Source organism: Phascolarctos cinereus, unplaced genomic scaffold, assembly GCF_003287225.1.
Source record: "Phascolarctos cinereus isolate Bilbo 61053 unplaced genomic scaffold, phaCin_HiC Scaffold_726;HRSCAF=1367, whole genome shotgun sequence".
Classification (NCBI taxonomy): domain Eukaryota; kingdom Metazoa; phylum Chordata; class Mammalia; order Diprotodontia; family Phascolarctidae; genus Phascolarctos; species Phascolarctos cinereus.
In genome coordinates, this window is record NW_027556098.1 from 338,195,809 (window position 1) to 338,216,938 (window position 21,130).

General features: G+C 40.3%; 1 protein-coding gene across 1 annotated transcript; it reads left to right on the forward strand.

The window, feature by feature from the left end:
* The first annotated feature begins 297 nt into the window (after positions 1 to 297).
* Positions 298 to 3,583, forward strand: MLNR (motilin receptor). The gene is made up of 2 exons (XM_020993820.1): positions 298 to 1,353; positions 2,931 to 3,583. The coding sequence occupies exons 1-2, from the start codon at positions 420 to 422 to the stop codon at positions 3,317 to 3,319; spliced, it is 1,323 nt and encodes a 440-aa protein (XP_020849479.1). The 5' UTR covers positions 298 to 419; the 3' UTR covers positions 3,320 to 3,583.
* The last annotated feature ends 17,547 nt before the right edge of the window (positions 3,584 to 21,130 follow it).

Consider the following 21,130-nt stretch of genomic DNA (forward strand, 5'->3'; position numbering starts at 1 on the left):
TCCTCCCCTGACAAATGCTGTTCCGTGCGCCCATTGATGTAACTTCATTATGGTTCAAAAATCTCTTCCCAAGAGGCAGCAAGAGCATCTGCCCTTCCATGTCGCAAGTGGAGAGAGATGAAGGCCAAGTGTCCCAGGGTCTGCCGGGAAGCAGACACCGGGGAGCGCGAAATGGGCAGGAGAAAGAGGCGGAGACTGCAGGGTCAGGTTAGAAGAGGCTTAGGTTGGTCTCCACCAGCCGTGGCAGTGCCTGAGACCCGCGCAGTGAAGGGTGGCCAAAGCATCTGCCCTCTCTCGTTATTCCACAGTCTCCTAACTCTTTACGAGGAGGCGAGAAGGGAGGAACACTCGCTCATGGATAGGGGCCCCTGCAGAATGCGCTAAAGTCCCCCAGCCAGCCCGCTTGCCCTTCAGCGGTCATGGGTAGCCCCTGGAACAGCAGCAGCAGCAGCGACAGCACCGATGGCGCAGCCCCGGAGACCCGGCCGTGGTCCCTGCCCCGCTGCGACGAGAGCCGCTGCTCTCCCTTCCCCCTGGGCGCTCTGGTGCCCGTGACGGTCGTGTGCCTCAGCTTGTTTGCCGTCGGGGTGAGCGGCAACGTGGTGACTGTGCTGCTGATCCGGCGCTACCGGGACATGCGAACCACCACCAACCTGTACCTGGGCAGCATGGCCGTGTCCGACCTGCTCATCCTGCTCGGCCTCCCCTTCGACCTGTACCGCCTGTGGCGCTCCCGACCGTGGGTCTTCGGGCAGCTGCTCTGCCGCCTCTCGCACTACCTAAGCGAGGGCTGCACCTACGCCAGCCTGCTGCACATCACGGCGCTAAGCGTGGAGCGCTACCTGGCCATCTGCTTTCCTCTGCGCGCCCGCGTCCTCATCACCCGCCGCCGCGTGCGAGCACTCATTGCAGCGCTCTGGGTCGTAGCGCTGCTCTCTGCCGGCCCCTTCTTCTTTCTAGTGGGCGTCGAGCAGGACCCGGCCCCCCACCGAGTGAAGGGCGGGACGCTGGCTGCCAATGGCACTTGGCCTGCCGCCCCTCTCTCCTTGCCCTCGGAGACCACTCAGCTGATTGCCCGGCCCTCCGCCGGGACGCCCTCCCAGTCCGCTCCATCGGGGAGCGCGGCGGCGGCGGCAGTGCTGTTCAGCCGGGAGTGCCGGCCAAGCCGGGAGCATCTGGGCGTCCTGCGCGTCATGCTCTGGGTCACCACCGCCTACTTCTTCTTGCCCATGCTCTGCCTCAGTGTCCTTTACGGACTGATCGGGCGGGCGCTGTGGAGAAGCGGGGCTCCGCTGCGGGGGCCAGCAACCACGGGCCGGGAGAAGGACCATCGGCAGACCGTGCGGGTCCTGGGTAAGGGAAGAGTTCGGAGGAAGCGGGCGTCGGGAGAAAGGTGGGAAGCCTACTGCTCGTCCTCCCTTTACTCCTCGAGGCTCGCTTCTTCCTCCTATCTGTCTCCCTTTTTCTTTGTTCTGACTCCTTTTTTCCCTCTTTCTCTCCTTCCTTTTCTTTTTTCCTCTTCTCTCTTCCTTTCTTTTTCTTCCTCTTCTTTCATCTTCTCCCTTCTTTTTCTCCTACTTCCTTTCTCTTCTCCTTCGCATACACATTCAACCCTCCAATGTGTATCCCCAAATCAACCCAGCTCAACTCTACATACTTTTATTGAGAGCTACCTTGTGCAAGTGGTAACCAAAGATTAAAAACAAATAAAACCAGAAAACTAACCTAGCCCCCAAGCAGCTTTCATCCTGTTTGACCAATTAGGGTCTTGATATGGGTGTTTTTGGAAAACAACAACAACAAAACAAATACACAAAAAAACCCAAAAAAAACTATAGACTGCCCAGAAACCTTCTTTCGCTGTCCCAAGACAGATCCACTATCTTATAGTGGATCTTTACTTCGGTCCTATTATCTGGTCCCAAGAAAGCTATCTCTGGCTCTGGGTAAGCCAAGATCAAGACTTTCCCACACCTCCGCCCCCCAAAGACCTCCCCCTCCTCAGATTTTGCCTAGTATTTTGTTTCTACCTCTCCTGCATTTATCACATTCTGCTTTGTATTACAGCTATTTGGGTCTATTCTTTAAATTCCTCCCACTAGATTGTAGCCTCCTTGGGGTTAAGGATCTTATGATGCACTGTCAGAACTTAGTACAACATGTATTTGTTAAATGTGAATATAAATAAGAGGTGAGATTTCCAAACAAGAAGCATTTTAGCACAGAGGAAGGTGCTGAATTCGAAGTCAGATGACCCGAGTTTGAATTCTGCTTCTAACACCACTGCTGTGATTTACACAAGTTTCTTGACCTCTCTGGGCCTCAGTTTCCCTATCTGCAAAATGGGAAGGGCTAGATGACTTCAGATGTGCCCTCAAACTCTATGATCCTTACATTTTTGAGCTACTTCCTGCCTAGTATGGAATAATTAATAACTGAATCTTTAATCTAGTTTTGCTTTGCCCTAGATAATTTCAGTGTTCTATGATGCCTCAGTCCAGCCCCACCCCTAACCCAGTCTATCCACATGGTGAATTGCTCTAAAGGCCAAGGTAAAATGTTAAAGGTTCCAAAGGTGTACAGCTCCATTATTAATCGGATACCTAGTAAAGTAACCATCTTTATAATACCTGAGAAGCTTTTTTGGAATTAAAGTTGCCAAAGTGACTTGTTCTAGCTTTTGTCCTTTTTGGATATCACATTTTTAAAATGTTACTCATCCCCGTGGGTGACCCTAATTAAAGCTCATGTGTATTGAAGTTGGCTTTATACAGTAGGTGAAAGTTGGGTTAGAAAAATCTCTCTCTTGTTTATTCTGTTGTTGCTCATGAAACAAATGGTTACTCCCAGATAAATCCCAAGAATGTTGAGAGAAGTATAATTGTGTTGCAAGAGCCTTTGTTAATTTGTGTGTCTGTTTCTCTTTGCAGTGGTGGTGGTTCTGGCATTTATAGTTTGCTGGTTGCCCTTTCATGTTGGCAGGATCATTTACATCAACACCAAGGATTCCAGGACAATGCAGTTCTCCCAGTACTTCAATATTGTGGCTCTGCAGCTTTTCTATCTGAGTGCATCCATCAACCCTGTCCTCTACAATCTCATTTCAAAAAAGTACAGAGCAGCTGCCTACAAGCTCCTGCTTGCAAGACAGTCTGGAGGAAAAGGTTCTGGAACCAGGGACGTGGGAGGGGAAACTGGAGAAGAGACTGGAACAGAAACAGCAGGCTACCCTGAGAGCAGTGCTAGCATAAAAAAAAAAAAAATGATTCCAGGAGTGCATCACCAGAAAGCCCAAGGATGGCCTCTCTGCCCTCAATAGAGATGTAGGGGACTGTAGTTGTGGAATGTGGTGATGCCATCAGATGTTGGTTTGGTTCAAATGTTTTTCCTTGTTAGACTGTAAGTCCTTTGAAGGCAGGAACTGTTTTCACTTCTGTATTTGTATCCCTAGACTGTAGCACAATGCCTGGGATAAATGCTTTATTGATTGTTTGATTTGTTACAAAGGTTGGTTCCATGCAGAGGTGAGGAGGAGGATCAAAGGGAAGTGATTGTAGTGTAAGAACAAAGACAACATCAAAACTATAAAAAATAAGTGTTTAATAATAAAATTATAATAAATATTTACAAAATAAATTAAATGTATTAATTGGATCATGAACATTTATCACCAATGCAGCTGGTAAGCTGGTTAAAAACAAACATTGATGAAGAATGTCTTTATTTTGGGTGGCACTGTATGATATTCAATCATTATTAGGAGACAGACCTAGCATCCATCTTGTTTAGGAAGTGAATGAATGAATAAATGATCAAAGGAATGAATGAATTAATAAGCATTTATTTCTTAAGAAACTACTATGTGTCAGGCACATAGTGCTAGATACTGAGAATACAAAATAAAGATGTTCCCTGCCCTCAAGGTGCTTACATTTTCACAGGGGGATATAACCTACATTTAGGTGGTAGAAGCCACATAAGTGAGGTTCTGATATGGAGAATTGCAGGGCCTGTGGATGGACACTAGGGCAGTCACCTGTCCTACATGTGCCAGGAGCAGATGTCTCTTCCAGTTAAGAAAATATTCAATGAAGCTCCTGCATAACATCCTTTGGGCACCAGTAGTTTCCTAAGCTCTTTACCTTAAGTAGACTTTGTCGTTCAGTCCTGTCCAACTCTTCATGACCCCATTTGGTGTTTTCTTGGCAAAGATACTGGAATAGTTTGCCATTTCATTCTCCAGATTACTTTACAGATGAAGAAACTGAGGCAAACAGGGTAAAGTGACTTGCTCAAGGTCGCACAGCTAGTAAGGATCTGAGGTCACATTTGAACTCAGATCTTCCTGACTCCAGGCCCAGCACTCTATTCACTATGCCATCTAAGTAGACACTGGAGCACAAATGTTAAATCTGCTCCTGGCAGATTTCTTGTCTAACAAGATGTAGATGGCAATTTCGGGTAATGCTATTCCAGTGCTGTCAAAGTGAATCTTAAAGGCCTCTCAGGCATGGACATGAAGTGGTATTTTAAAATCATGAGCTAACTTTCTCAGCTTCTGAACTCCAAATGTGAAGTAGAAAGGCAAGATCAATTCTCAGCATCTTTCAAAAAACTAGCAACTTTTGCAATTGTTAAGGGATGTGATTTCCTGAGATTATAATTAAATCCAACAAGTATTTATTAAGCACTTATTGTGTGCCTAGCGCTAGTATATACTATGGGAGATACAAAGTAAGTATGAGGTCATAGCTCTATAGGAGACCATAAGTCCAACTTACTCATTTTAGAGGTAAAGGAACTGAGACCCAGAGGAGTTATGTAATTTGTCCAAGGTCACCCAAGTAGGAAGGGTCAGAAAGAGAATTTGAACCCATTCCCTCTGACTCAAGAGCCCCTGCCCTTTACCTTATACCACAGAACCTCTAGGTAGATCTCCTTTCAAGGAAGTTACATTCCTATTGGTGAGACAATATACCCATGAGAAAATTAGAAAATACTGCAGGACATTCATTATATGTTGGGTTTCAGACAGGTAGGGAGAAATCTGTGGTCCCAAAAAGCCAAGAAAGGTTTCATTAAGGAGAGAGAATTAGAGCTGGACTTTCAGGCATGAGTAACATCTATTAGAAAGAGGACATTCCAGCCATAGGCAATAGCATGAACAAAGGCATAAAACAGAACTAAGTATAGAATGCCTAGAGGACGGTGAAGGGAGAGACCTTATTGGGAACATCTGTAGATAAAGCATAAAAGGAGGAAGGGAGCACCTGTAAGTAACAGCTAGATGGGGCAAGTGAGGGCACTGAGTGGAACTTAGACTTGATGCAATTGACATTATGAAGCCTTGCAGGGAAAGGGTCTAGTAATGTGACTAAGAAGACGGTGAATGAACCATTTTCCCTGGTCGCCAATAACTTAAAAAAAAAAATCTAAAAGAGAAGTCATGCACCAGACATAGATAATTACAACTGAACCGGCAGGACAAGGAAGTGCTTACTATGTGTGTCAGGCATTGTGATAGATGGCAGGGATACAAAGATAGCCCGTGTCCTCAATATGCTTACATTCTAATAGGGAACGTATAGAGTGGTGTGAGAGCCCTAGAAGGGTGTCATGACGCAGAGAGTCACAGGGATTGTGAGCGGAGCCTCAGGCAATGAAATTGTCTACCCTTTCTCAACAAGGTACAGGCATACCTTGGAGACAGTGCAAATTCAGTTCCAGACCACTGCAATAAAGCAAATATGGCCATAAAGAGAATCACACAAATTTTTTGATTTCTCAGTGCTTATAAGTTATGTTTATACTATGCTGTAGTCTATTACATGTGCAGTAGTATTATGTCTAAAAAAAACAATGTACGTACCTTAAGTAAAAATACTTTATTGCTAAAAAATGCTAACTATCATCTGAGCCTTCAGCAAGTCATAATCTTTTTGCTGGTAGAAGGTCTTGCCTCGATGTTGGTGGCTGCTGACTACAGGGTGGTGATTGCTGAAGGTTGGGGTAGCTGTAGCAATTTCTTAAAATGAGACAAACAGTGAAGTTTGCCACAGTTATTGACTCTTCTTTTCACTTAAACATTTAGAGGCCATTTAGGACTATTAGTTGGCCTAATTTCAATATTGTGTCTGTAGAAACAAAGGAGGCCTGAGGAGAAGGAGAGAGATGGGATTGGGGGAAGCAATAAGAACACACAACATTTATTGATTAATTTCACCATTTTATATGGGTGAAGTTCATGGAGCCCCAAAACAATCACAATAGTAACATCAAAGATCACTGATCACAGATTACCATAACAGATATAATAATAATGAAAAAGTTTGAAATATTACAAGAATTACCAAAATGTGACACAGACACAATGTGAGCACAAACTGCTGGAAAAACGGGGCCAATAGACTTCCTTGATGCAGGGTTGCCACATACCTTCAATTTGTAAAAAATGTTAATACCTGCAAAGCACAATAAAATGAGGTATGCCTGTGATAACTTGATTAATCAACCACGGGGAGTGGTAATCCATAGGGCATTCAGTCAGCATAACTCTCCCACCAGCGTGCTCTGGTACAGTGCGCAGACACCAACAGGCTCATACCAAAGATTCTGATTCTGTTACAGGGACTCTGGTGGTGTGCCCCTTCCCATCCCTTGACTTTTCTTTCTATCTCAGTGTAGCCACTCACACTGGCTTGCTGGCTCTTTTTTCTTTCTCTCGATGAGCTGAATTAATTTTTACATGAGTGGTGGAGGTCAGTGTGAGAGTTCTGATCAGAATATATAGAGCCATAGGATTCCCTAACCTAGGGGCTGCCCCAGGCAGAAAGAAGCATGGCTGGTCCTCCACCTACCACCAAATGACTCAGAACAGTCAAATGTCTGCTGCTTTTGCTGATGAGATCTTATTGATGTAGGGATTCCTTCCAGTGATGCAAATCATGCCTATAATGGGCTAGACCTAACTCAGGCTGCTTCCCTGGTAGTTTAGATTTGAAATTGGAATGAAATGAGTCACTGGTAATATATTTATAACCATTAACAAAAGTATATTTCCATAGCCACAGCAGGGAAAGGAAGTTCAGAAAAGTGAAGGTATTAATCCAGGATAAAGCCTTGATTCAGTCACTCAGCTTCCCAGTATTTTTCTTGCTGCTAATCTACCATCAGGAACCTCAGGAAGGGAGGGAGGGATTCCAGTCTCTTGTGCCCTGCCTGGTTTTGTACTTAGGTGACCAGGAAGCCATGCCAAGGTCCCAAGCCCAAGTCCCCTGAATGAATCAAATCTCAAGGACATTAGGGCAGTTTTCCTACTTAGCTTGCATGGAAGGATGGAGTTAGGATATCGCTCCTACCATGGCATCCTCTACAACTTTTGTCCATGTCTTCACATAAATTCACCATAGAGGGTCAACCCAACATGTTAGGAACCTTCCTTGAGTTTTCTTCATATTCTGCTTGATACCAGTAGATCACGAAAGCTATCTATCAGTTTCCCTCACTTTCAAGACATGACCAACCCATCATTACTTTCAGTGATATAACAGTACTATATACACAAGGGGATCTGTTCCTGTCTCTTATGAGATATCAGGGCTGGAGATATAAAATTGGAAGTCATCAGCATAGAGGCAGTAGTTGGAAATCATGAGAATGATGAGCTATCCAAGGAAGAGAAAATTCTTACCTGTGTGAATTCTCAGACTGTCTAGGCTGAAGACACAGAAGTAGGCAGTAGGTTAGAGCACTGTTGAGCAGAGAAGAGTAAGTTACACAAGATTCAACAAAAGCCATGAAATCCAAGTGCTCCCTAACTTAGGAAGGAAGGCGTTTCCTTTTCATTGAAAATGTTCAAGTAGAGAGAGAAAGGCCATTTAATATTTGCTATGTTTATCACTGAATTTAACAGTTTATTACAAAGCTCTTAATACCATATTTAGGAATCTGTCCTACTTTTTGCATTAAGCAGTTGATATGTAGTAGATACTTTTGGGGAGCAGCTAGGTGACACAATGGACAGAGTGCTGGGACTGGAGTCAGGAACACTCATCTTGAGTTCAAATCTTGCCTCAGACACTTAATAGCTATATGACCCTGGACCAGTCATTTTACCCTGTTTGCCTCAGTTTTCTCATCTGTAAAATGATCTGGAAAAGGAAATGGCAAACCATTCCAGTATCTTTGCCAGGAAAACCCCAAATAGAGTCACAAAGAGTCAGAAATGAATGAAATGACTGAACAGCCAGGGCGCTAAGTATTTTCACAGAACAAATCCTTTTATTAAGTTTGGATTCAGTGAAACGGCCACACTTGAGGACCTAGAGGGCCATATGTGGCTGTGAAGCCACAAGTTGCCCACTTCTGCTCTAATCATAGTGATTTAGAGCATTTTTTCACATGACTATTGATAGCTTTGATTTCTTTGTCTGAAAACTTCCTGTTCATATCCTTTGACCATTTATCAATTGTGGAATGACTTGTATTCTTATAAATTTGACTCAGTTCTCTGTATATTTGAGAAATGAGGCTTTTATCAGAGATATTTGTTGTAAAAATTGTTTCCCAGCTTTCTGCTTTCCTTCTAATCTTGGTTGAATTAGTTTTGTTTATGTAAAACCATTTTAATTTAATGTAATCAAAAGTGTAAGATATTATTCTTACAAAAGAGTAAACAAAACTGAATTATCCCAGATGTCTTTTTACCAAGGCCTCATGGAATAACAAAAGCATTCTTTTCTCTGTTCTATTTCTTGATTGTTTAATTTCTCCATTGTAAATTGGATTGCTTGGGGCAGCTAGGTGGCTCAGTGGATAGAGCACCAGCCCTGGAGTCAGGAGGACCTGAGTTCAAATCTGGTCTCAGACCAGATATACTTGACACTTACTGGCTGTGTGACCCTGGGCAAGTCACTTAACCCCAATTGCCTTGCAAAAAAATAAATAAATTAGATTCCTTTACTTGCCCTCTGACAGAATGTAAAGGACCTACATTTAGTGGCAGGAATACATGGCTCAATCCCACCATCATTCAATGCATTCCCTACCTGCAGACCTGCAGGAACAATAAATCAAATAGCAAATCTTTTAATTAGCATGGGACAGTAATTTTTTTCTACATGACCTATGATTTAATTGGTGAAAGGAACTATATAACTAATGAATCAACTCAACCAATGTTGATCAGAACTGATACACAGCTTATAACAGTCTTAGAGAGTTGTTTGGAACCCTGAGAGGATAAGTGACTTGCCCAAGGTCACATAGACAGTATGTGTCAGAGCTGGCATTAAACCAGATCTTCCTGACTGCTAAGGCTACCTCAACATCAGTCAGCCAGTCAACAAGCATTTATTAAGTGTTTCCATGTTTGAGGCACTGTGCTAAGTGCTAAAGAATACAAAGAAAGGCAAAAACACTGTCCCTGCCCTCAAGGAGCTCATATTCTAATGGAGAGAATGTGTACATAAATCATTTTTAAAACTTTAGTTATTTTTAACAATTTTTTAAAAGTTTTAGTTCCAAATTTTCTCTTTTCCTCCAACCCCTCCCCCACCAATTGAGAAGGCCATCAACAGAACATGTAAATAATTAAATGCACAAAATATACATAAGGTAGATGAAAGGTAATCTCAGAGCCAAGGCACTAGTAGTGAGAAAGACCAGAAAATGCTTTCGGTAGAAAGAAGGATTTGAGCTGAGTCTTGAAAGAATCCAGGGAAGCCAGGAGCTGCAGATGGGGAGGGAGAGCATTCCAGGCCTGGGGGAGGGTGAGTACAAAGGCAGTGAGTGAGTAGGGAGATGAAGTGTCATTTTTGAAGAATGGCAAAAAAGTCAGTGTATCTAGATTGTGGAGTTTTTGGAGAGGAGTAACGTATAAGAAGACTGGAAAGATGAGATGGTGTCAGGTTATGAAGAACTTTAAATGCTTAACAAGAATTTACATTTGAAATTGGAGATAATAGGGAGCCACTAGGATGTAATAAGTGAGGATAGGTTACATGGTCAGACCTACACTTTAGGAAAATCACTTTGACCGCTAAGTGGAGGATGAACTGAAGTGGGGAGAGACTTGAGGCAGAGAGAATAATCAGAAGATTATTGCAATAGTCTAAATAAGAGGAGATAAGCACCTGTACTTGGATGATGGCTGTGTGAGTGGAGAGAAGAGGATATATATGAGAGATGTTGTGATGAGATTACCTAGCTTGACAATATAAGAGAGAAGAGAGACAGAGCCTTAGGGAACACCAACAGCTAGAGAGTGTGACCCCACATGAAGATTCTGCAACGAGCGTGAGAAGGAGAAATCAAATAGATTGGAGAAGAACCAGGAAAGAACACTGTCACTATAACCTAGAGAAAGGAAAGTATTCAGGAGGAGATAGTGATAGACAATGTCACTGGCTGCCAAGAGGTCAAGAAGGATGAAGACTGAGAAAAGGACATAAGGTTAGGCCATTAAGAGATCACCTGCAGTTTTAGAGTGAGGGGTTTCTGTTAAATGATCAGGTCAGAAGTCAGATTTCAGAAGGTTTAGAAGTGAATAAGAGGAGAGGAAGTGGAGATACTGAGTACAGATGGCTTTTTCTAGGAATTAAGACACATGGAGGAAAGCTATAGATAATATCAAGAATGGTCAGATCCAATAAGGATTGTTTAAAGACAGGGAAGGCATGGGCATGTATGTAGGCAGCACGGAAGGAACCTGAAGGTAGGGAGAAATAGGATTTGCCTAGACTAGGATTATATCTATCTAACACAACTCAAATATTGGTCATCTAAGGGTAAAACACTTGGAGGCCCAGGATAAACACCACTTTCCCACATTGAAAGGCAGATAATACTTAGCTTTCTATTGTAACCAGCTTAGCTCCCTCTCACCAAACACTGGTTATACAAAAGACCACCCTGAATAGCTTTTATACCCCTTTATCAAAGTAAACAGAAATTGGGGAAATTATATAGATTAGAATTAACCAAAAAGTATACAAGAGTATAGGCGCTCTTCAATTGGGAATGAGATAAGATCTCTTCTTAATCAAGGAGAAAGGACAATCTCACCAAGGGAAGTACACTCTTAGTAGTCTCCAGGGTTGCAAGTGCTCAAAGTCAGGGAACATGCTGAAGATCAGTTTCCTATATATCTGCAGCTCTAGAAAGATCTTCTATCTGCCATTCAAAAGTGTGAGTTTTCTTCTCTCAACTACCCATATCAAAGTCCTCCAACTATCTTTGAGGAAATCTCCACTCAGGTATGCAATGTCACGGCTGTGTTCTCAGCCAATCAGGAGTCATCTCCCCCACCCTTGCCCAATGGAGGCCATCTCCAGTCATCCTGATCTGTATCTTGCCACTGGACTCTGATGGCTCTAGAGGAGAAAGTGAGGCTGGTCACTTTGCACAGCTCTCCCTCACTGAAATCCAATTCACTCACAAGTCATGGCATCACCTTCCTGATGTCATGGTCCTTTTTGAGAACGAAGGACAAACAACAACAACAACAAGGACCGTCTTTTAGCCAAACTACCCAACTTGCATAGGAGGAATTACTGCATTCTTTATGGAACAGATACTCCAAAGAGAATAGTAGAAGGGGTGGCCAAAATGAGACATTGGAGGCTAGGGGTAGGTTAAGGTAAATAGGAGTAACACACTCAGTAATTGGGGAGGGAAGTGGGGTTTACACACCAGCAGCTAGAGATTCAGAATCACTGGGTTGGGAGAATATGTGGGTAGGAGCAAGCTAACCATGGAAGAGTAAGTCTAAGCATACAATCAGTGGTTGAAGAGGAGTCCATTGAGAGAGGCAGGTGATTAGACTGTTCAAGGCCCTCCATTAAGGCACAACTTCATGGTGATTGGTGATGTCACATCCTAAGAGGCCCACCTCACAGCTGGCAGGAACAGGTACATGTGGCAAGGGAGTCTGGGAGGGAAGAAGGAAGTTTCAGTGCAAGACAGGGTGTGAAAAAGTCCCAAGGGGCAAAAATGGAATCCAAGATGCTAGTGGCTATCAGCTCCTGAAGATGGCCTAGTAGATGGGTGGCCTGGTTCAGTCTTGATGGATGGTCCAACTGGAAAAGGCCCAGGGGCAAAGCTGGAGGTAAGAAGGCAAGATGGTGTGCTCAGTCTATCATGAAGGGACAAAGGAAAATCCCCTTATACAAAAAGTGATAAAAGTCTCTCACACATCCCAAGAGGGAACATTCCCTAATATCTGCTTAGGGACGCCTTCTGGTTATAATACTTCTTATGGCTTCAACTCCCACCAACCAGCTACTTCTAATTACTAAGCATTCAGCTCCCTAACCAACTATTCCACCCTATCTTGATAGCTGGCATTCCCCTCTGAAGCTTCCATTTGATATTTCTCTTCCTGTTTTTGTCATGTGCTGCTCAGTTTCTTCTCTGCTGAGCTAATGCTGACATTTGCTGTAGCTGTCTTCTGCTTCTTCCCCAAAGGAAGTATCTTCATTCTCTTGTGAACCTGCTACTCATCCCTCATTATCAGTGCCTGGCATATAGTAGGTGCTTAATAAATGTTTGTTGATTTATTAATTCATTCATTCTGTGAGTACAATCATTTTAACAATAAGGCAATGACATGGAATTAATATATCATGGAATCTTTGCCATCATACCTCAGCCTTTTTCCCTCTGTTCCTGTGGTCTTCTTCTCCCATTGGTGACCTCTTCCTGAAATTTCCATTTTGAGGAAGAGACCAGACCAACTATCCTTTATTCATTTTTGGCACCATGCCCCTGTGAGAGTACCTTCCTGTCTCCCTCCCACCCCTGCCTTTCATATATTATCTTCTATTATTAAAATGTAAGCTCCTTAAGGGAAAGAACAGTCTTTTTGCTTGTATTTGTATTTCCAACATTTGGTACCATGCCTAGAACATATAAGCATTTAACAAATGCTTGTTCGACTTGCTGAATTAATCATATACTTTTTTAAAAAGCAAGCTATATATAATAGAGATTCTCAGTTTCATATATAATCCACTTTTTCCACATAAATTATTGTCTAGTATAAAACAAGGAGTTTCTACGTTCCCACTTCAATTAATATAGAAAGTTCAAAATGTAATCAGTATAAGAAGTGTTTCTCTATATCTATCTGTCCTTGGTATGCCCCTGTGATCCCATATGGTTGTATTGCCTCTTACTGGTCCAATTTCTTCAAGGACATGGATAACACGGCCAATGAGGTGAGGAGAGGAAAGAAAGTCCCCCCCCCACCAAGAGTGATTGCCTCTCAAGTGTCTGGTTCTTCTACTTCTGGCTCCAACCGTCAAACTTGTACTCTCCACTACTGGACTGTTAAACTGCAGAATGGCCTGCTGGGTTTATATATAGGCCCAATGAGGGCAGGCAAAGTGATTTTCTCAGCTAATCACAACGTGGTTCCTGTGTGGCATCATCAATCTTTTTGTTGTAAATATTCAGCAGTTTTTTTTCTTTCTTTTTTATCAGATACCTTTCACCCAATGACCAAAGCCCTAGAAAATTCTACAGCTGAATAAGGCATTTACACAGTTCAGGATTGTAGGGAAATTCCTTCTATCCTTATTCTTCACGTTGTGATTATATTGCAGGCCTGTCCGTTGACTGATTCTGTGACTATATCATTTGAGGTATTTGGAAGATGGATTGGAGAGAAGGAAAAACTGAAAGCAGAGGGAGTGCCCCCCAAAAAATCTCCTCCACAAAGATCCAGAAAACATACCAGGCAGGATGCTGATCAGGAAAGAAAAAAACAAGAAAGCTTCTGCAACAGTCCAGCTGACAGGTAATGATGTTCTGGACTTCGACCTATATTAGGAATATCACTTTGGTAGCTGTGTGGAGACAGACTGACAGGGGGAAAGAACAGATAGGAAAACCAATTAGAAGGCTATTGCAATGGTCTAAGTGCGAGGTGATAACGGACTGATCTAAGATGATGGTTGTTCGCGTGAAGAGAATGGGAGAAATGTGAGAGATGTTATATGTGTAATGTCAAGATTTGGCAATTGGATATGTGGGGTGAGAATGAGAATTTGAGAGTGACATGAAGGTGGTGATCCTGTGTGCTTAAGATGGTAGTGCCTTCAACAGAGATAAAGACATACGAAAGAAAAGTGAGTTTTGAGGCAAATATAAGTATAGACAATAGGTACTAAAGTTAAAAAGAGGAAATGATTGTTGTAAGATGGTATGGGCTGAGAAGAATTTGTGGAAGAGATAGAACTTAAACCGGGCCTAAAAGGATGGGTAGGTAGCCTACAAGCTAACCATACTTCATCCTATGTGACTCTTGCATATTTCATTCTGTAATTCTAGCTCAGGGATTCTACCCAATACTGTGTTTAGATATCCTAACATTATATGGTGCCAGTGTAGTGTGTGGGCTGTTCATCTGTTATGCCTTGTTTTTGCTACTTGGGAAGCCTCCCTTTTCCAGGCATTCTATTCTTTGAAGATATCCTTTGCACAGCTTCATGCTCATAATTCATTATTAATTATATGATTCAACACCATTTCTTCCTCCTGTTCAATTATGGATCCAGTTCACTATCCTTTTGCAGTATTTGTCAAAGACATACATATTTTTATATCAGATATGTGGGCTGTCCATCTAACTGCATATCATAGTCTGAAAGTAGGCATTCTTTACCCCCTTGATTTTTTCCTGAGTAGACAGGCTGAATTCTTTTTCAGTGATATGTCTCATTTAGAAGGTTCTGAAACGTTTCAAGGCTTGATGTGATCAGCAAAATGACATCTAAAGATAGTATCTGTAAGATCTCACTCTCTATAGGGAATACCTTTTCCATTTGGATGCTGTTCTGGACATTCTCTATAACAGATGGCAAATATCTTTGTTAATCATATATCTTCCTTGATGGCTTCTTGATATTAATAATCAGAAAATTATCAAAGTGATTTATGTTGTTACATCTATCAAGGAACCTCCTATGATCTGAACATGCATATAGGAGACACTTTTAAGGCTGTATTTTGCTCTACGAACCAAATTTTTAAAATTCATCAAACAATAAGCACAATATTCTCTGTATCTTGTAGTCAATTATGTAAGATGTGATCAATTCTGGCTCCCTTCTTATATTTTCATTAAGGGTGACCTGCATACATACATAAATTATTTTCATAAAGATTTTGTAGAGATGAGAAAATAGGCCTGTGAGTCAGTATTTACTGAGATCTTCTCTGTCACCTTCTTTTCTTGTGTGATTTCCCCCTAAAACATATAATCTTTTTTCTGATACTTTGTCAGTCAGTCAGTTAATAAGCATTTATTAATTCCCTTCTATGCACTAGGCACTGCACTACACTTGAGAATTGAGCCTTCAAAATTGTGTTGCCACCAGCATGCACTTCTAGAGAGTATACTTGGTCTATATATAAGTACACATTTATGTATATTGAAATATAAAATTCTTTTGTGCATACTTGGTCTAGTCCAGCTTCTTTTCTTGTCTTTGTTTTCTTTCATGCCATGTCTATGGTCTCCTATAGACATCAGGGACATTAGAGTTCCAGTGTCATTAGTGGATAATATAGTTTATTTCAGAAAACTTGATAGATCTTTGCCATTTTTGTGTGTTTGTTGTCCTTCCAGTTTCATATTTAAATGATCTTAATTCAATATGACCAATATCTAGGGTCTCATGGGGAGATTTCTATTTTTTCTTCCATTTCTTTTTGTTCTTTCAGAGCTTTCATTAAGGCAGACTGAATTTCCCTATATTAGTCTGCTTTAGGGAGGTTTAAATCATTTTTTTCCCATCGAACATAGTTCTGATACATAGTACACTGAATCTTCTTTCACAGGCATATAACAATCATCTGGCTAACCTATCCAGCATTTAATCCAAGGTTCTCAGGCAGGGCATGATACAGAAAAAGGGAGGAGAGTGAGTGGTGACTGATAAGGGTTGCTCTCCTTCATAAATGGCCATCTGGCCACTGATATAATTATTCACTTTAGATAAACAATACAGCACTATTTCTATTCTTTTCATCTGAAGCATCTGGAAAATGGAAAGCCCATTTTTGGCTTTCACTAGGCAATGTATCGTTTCAGCTACATAAATATTCTTTTCTTTGGCTACAGATCTCTGTTCAATGTGGCCGGAAGTCCTTGACAGCAGTCTATTGCTTCATGTGGCTTTCCCTTCTATCTCTAGGATCACAGCTTGGCAGTGAGTGAAATGATCTCTGGTCATCTTGGAAGGTGGTTTAGGTGCTCTAAGTACTTGGATTAAAGATTATACCTGGGAAGTTCAGTTGGATAACCTCTCAGTTTCCTTCCAATTATAAATTCTCCAATTCTATGATTCCCAAATATTTTTGCCACTGGTTTTCACCGTCACCTCTCACATACAGCAAAAATGTTTCTAGCTTCTTTTAGATATTCTTATCCTACAGCTTATTAATCAACGTGACACAAAATTTACTTTTCTAAAGATAGTTTCAAGGACAACATGCGGAAAGCCCTGGAAGATAAATTCATGTTGGTAGCACTATCATTAACAAAGTGACTAATCCAATCAGGAGAATCTGGAGTTTGTTTCAGACTTCTCTTTAACCTTCCAGGGTTTTAACAGGTGCCAGGAGTTTGCCCTCTGAGGATTAAGTTTGAGACATCTTAATTCTTGATACAGAGTTGTGTTTAAACACATATTTTTTGCTTGTGCTAATTAATAAGGATCTAGCATATCCATAGGAGTTATGCTGGCCACCAGGACCCCTCAAACGAGTCCTTCTGTTGATTGTATTCCCCAGAAGTGCGCGTCACCACAAAGGTCTCTGGCTCTGGAATAGATACAACTGGTCATAATAACTCATTTCAAAATTCTACTTTAATCAATCAATCACCAAGTATTCATTAGCACCTATTATGTAACTGGCACAGTGCTACCTACTAGAGATACAAATTCTTGCTCACAAAGAACTTACATCCAAATGGTTTAGACAACAAGAACATATAAATATATATATACACACACACACATGTATGTATATATTTACATATATAAACACACACACATATACGTAGTCTGGCCACAATGAATAATTTCTTGGTTAAATTGCTGTGGACCATTTGACAGGATTTTTGAATCACTCAGTATTCATTAATGTTAGTGGTCTATAGTTCTCTTTGCTTTATCCTTCTTGGCTTAGGTATTAGGACTATATCTCATAAAAGGAGTTTGGCAGAGTGCTTTCTGTCTTAGTTTTTGAGAATAATTTGTGTAGTATTGGTATTAAAACTGTTCTTTAAATCTATCAGGACCAGGAGGTTTTTTTCCCCCCTTTTAATTCAGTCACACCTGGTTCTCTTTCCTTTTCTGGGATTGAATTAATTATTTGGTGTTGTAGAGTAGTCTACCTCCTTCTCTGGGCAGGTAGTGGCCAGTTGGTAGAGTATTGGCAGAAAGATCATAATTAGCTACTCTTTTGTCCCTTTGCCAGTCATATCTCACCAAACCCTAATTCTGGGGTACCCCTGCCATTTACCTTCTCTCTTGCCACTCACTAGCTCCTTAGCACTTTTACAGAAAGTCATACATACAACCATGCTGACTGATTTCACTACAAATTTATGTTATCTAACTTCAACAGAGGCCTCACTGTTGCATGGCTTCATTTTTTCTTTTTCTTTTTTTTCCTGGCTGACTGTCATACCATCCGTGTAATCTATTCTATTTTTCTCAGACTCCCTTACCACTTCTAACTCTCCCTTCTCAACTGAGAAACTCATCTCCTACTTTGTTGTGAAAACAGAAACCATATATTTCAAGCTCCCTTCTTTCTTCCATTCTATACCTCAAATCTCCTCTTCATCCTCCCCCATTCTTGCCTCCTTTGCTCAAATCTCTGAAGAAGAGACAGGCCTTCTCCTTGACAAAAAAGTTTGTTAGAACCACCATCATTATCACTCCAAAGATTTTGGACCATATGAATTCCTCCATGTGAATTTTATTATTATTTTTTCTAATTCTACAAATATTTTTTGGCAGTTTAGCACAGCACTGAATAATCAAATTAATTTAGGTAATAATGTCATTTTTATTGCATTGGTTCAATGTATCCATAAGCAATTGGTTTTCTAATTATTTAGATCTTCATTTCTACAAAAAGTGTTTTATAATTAGATTCATATAGTCCTTGGCTGAATCTTGGTAGAAATACTTGAGAGTGTTTCATAGCATTTGTAGGTATTTTGAATGGATTTTTTTCATTCTAGTTCTTCTTGGATTTTGTTGCTTTTATATATAGGAATATTGCTTTTTGTGGATTAATCTTATTCTGCAACTTTGCTAGTTGCTTCAATTGATTTTTAGTGTTCTGTAAGTACACTATCATCTACAAAATCTGTTACTTCTTTCCTGATGCTTATTCCCTTAATTTCTTTTTCTTTCCTCATATTTCTAGAATTATAATTAAATAGTAGTGATAATGGGTGCCCTTGCCTTACTCTTGATCTTATTGAAAAAATTTCTAACTCTCCACTATATATACATTTGCTCTTAGATTTAGATAACTATTATTTATTATATTAAGAAAAGGTCTATTTATTCCTATGATTTATACAGTTTTTAATAGAAATGTGTGTTGTATTTTGTCAAAGGCCTTTTTTTGGGCATTTATTGATATAATCATATCATCTTTATTATTATTGTTAACACGGTTTATTATTATATTTATAGTTTTCCTTATGTTGAACCAATCCTGCATTCCTGGTATAACCCAACCTGATCACAACCTTTTTAATATGTCGCTGTAGCATCCTTGATGATATTTTATTTAAAATGTCTACATCAATGTTCATTAAGGATATTGGTCTTGTTTTCTTTTTCTGCTTGTTTCTCCTGGGTTTAGGTATCAAGACCACATTTGTATCATATAAAGAGATTAGAAAGGTGCCTTCTTTTCTTATTGGGCAAACAATTTATATTGTATTAGAATTAATTGTTCTTTGAATGTTTGATAGAATTCACTTGTGGATCCATCTTATCCTGGAATTTGTTTGTTTCTTAAGTTTCTTTTTCTGATATTTGGGTTATTTAAATAATCTATTTTTTCTTTTGCTAATGATGGTATTTTACAATTTTCCTAAGTATTTATCTCTTTATTTTAAGTTATAATGTTGTTTGGACAAAATAGTTTCTAATAATTTCCTTTATTTTTTTCTTCAAATATTAAAACTCTTTTTTTCCATTTTCAATACAATTTTGTTTCTTTCTTTTAAAAAATCAGGTCAGCAGTTTATTTATTTTATATTTTTAAAAACTCAGCTCCTAGTTTTATTTATTAGTTATATGGTCTTTTTGCTTACAGTTTTATTAATCCCATCTTTAATTTTCAAAATCCTTACTTTGTTATTTATTTGGGGATTTTAAAATTTGTTGTTCAGATTTTTTCGTAGCATGCCCAATACATAGACTTTCTTCTTTTTTCTTTTGCTGATAAACCTACTACATATCATAATCCAGACAACAAGTGTTATTCATCCACTTTTTTTCTATGTGGACTTTTTTTTCCATTTTTTGTTTGCCTGAGGTCCTCCTTCCAGTTTCATTCTTAAAAGCCATCAAGATGACTGCTTAATTGTCTTTTGCCAAGATTTCTTTAAACTGGTTTTACTTTCCACTGTTTCACGCTGCTTCATGATACATTACTACTTGGAATTTTCTATTATCCTTCTGAGTTTATATTCAGCATATAGTCTAAGTTTATAATGCCCTTGGCTACCATGTTTCTCTGCTTGAAAAGAAAATCAAGTGTTTTCTAAGAGAGTTTTTAAGTTCTTTTGGGCTCCTAGTTATGGCAATTATTTTACACTGGTTTGCCTTTGGTGAGAAATTATAATCAACCTATATTTCTTTTCCTCATTCAACAACATGCATCAAACACTTATTAAACACCAACTATGTCTCAGACATCATTCTAGGTGCTTCAGGTAAGGCAAAAATGAAACAGTCTCTCCCCTTGAGTCGCTCACAATCTATTGGCAACTAGGTGACTCAGTGGATAGTTCACTGGAACTGGAGTCAGAAGTCCTGACTTCAAATGTGGCCTGAGAACTTAGTAATTGTATGACCCCGGTAAGTCACTTACCTTCTACTTGCTTCAGTTTCCTCATCTGTAAAATAGGTATAATAATTAAAATTACTACATCCCCACACATTGTGAGGATAAAATTAGATAACTGTAAAGTGCTTTGCAAACCTTATTGCAATTATTCTGTCATCATCATCATCATCATCATCATTATCCTTGGTGGAAACAACACAAACATCCACAGGTAAGTAAATACAAAATATATACAAAGTAAAATGGCACCAATGACTTGTTTAAATAGGTCTATCTGTTTCAATTGTATACCTACATCTTTTACTCATTTTGGTTCTTTCTTTTTACTCTGTAGAAGCAGAGTTGTATAGTGGGAAAACTACAAGATTTGGAGTAAAAGCACCTTGAACCATGACATTTGACCCTTGTATGACCTGCAGGCAAATTACTCATCCTCTCTGATTTCAAGGGCAAAATTTAACAAAAAGGTAAACTGAGGCAATTCTTCAAGCAAGATAACATTTATTAACAAGGGCATGCTGCCTGTCAATAAAGGGATCAATGGATTGCCTCCATTTATGTCAAAGACCTGAAGTAAAAGAGCAGTTGCTCTTTTATAGGTTTGGGGGAATATAGAACAAAAAACAGAACAGGGTAAATGACATCATGAGATCAAGGACAACACGACTGGTTACAAAGCTGAGGCACAGGGAGCAACACAATTGGGTGGAAGTTTGGTAATGGGGACCAACACCAACCCCTTTGTGCCTAAGAAGGCTCATTGTTTGAGTCTAGGTGCAAGGTCAAAAGATAACAGACCAACCCTTTTCAGACAATAAACCAGACATCCTTGAAGGATGGCTTGGTGGTGTAAAGACACTGGTCCTGACTTCCTTGTGTTCACATGCATCCCAAAGGTCCCCTAAATTCCTTGAGGCAAGAACAGATTGGTGATTTGCAGGAGAGTTGGATTTCTAAACTTAACCTATTATAGACCTGCTGACTTCTGAACCAAGTTCAGAAACAGAGAACTATGACT

Coding starts and splice junctions, on each gene's coding strand:
- MLNR (XM_020993820.1), top strand. CDS start 420: ATGGGTAGCCCCTGGAACAGCAGCAGCAGCAGCGACAGCACCGATGGC. Junction 1,354..2,930: donor GCAGACCGTGCGGGTCCTGG/GTAAGGGAAGAG, acceptor TTCTCTTTGCAG/TGGTGGTGGTTCTGGCATTT.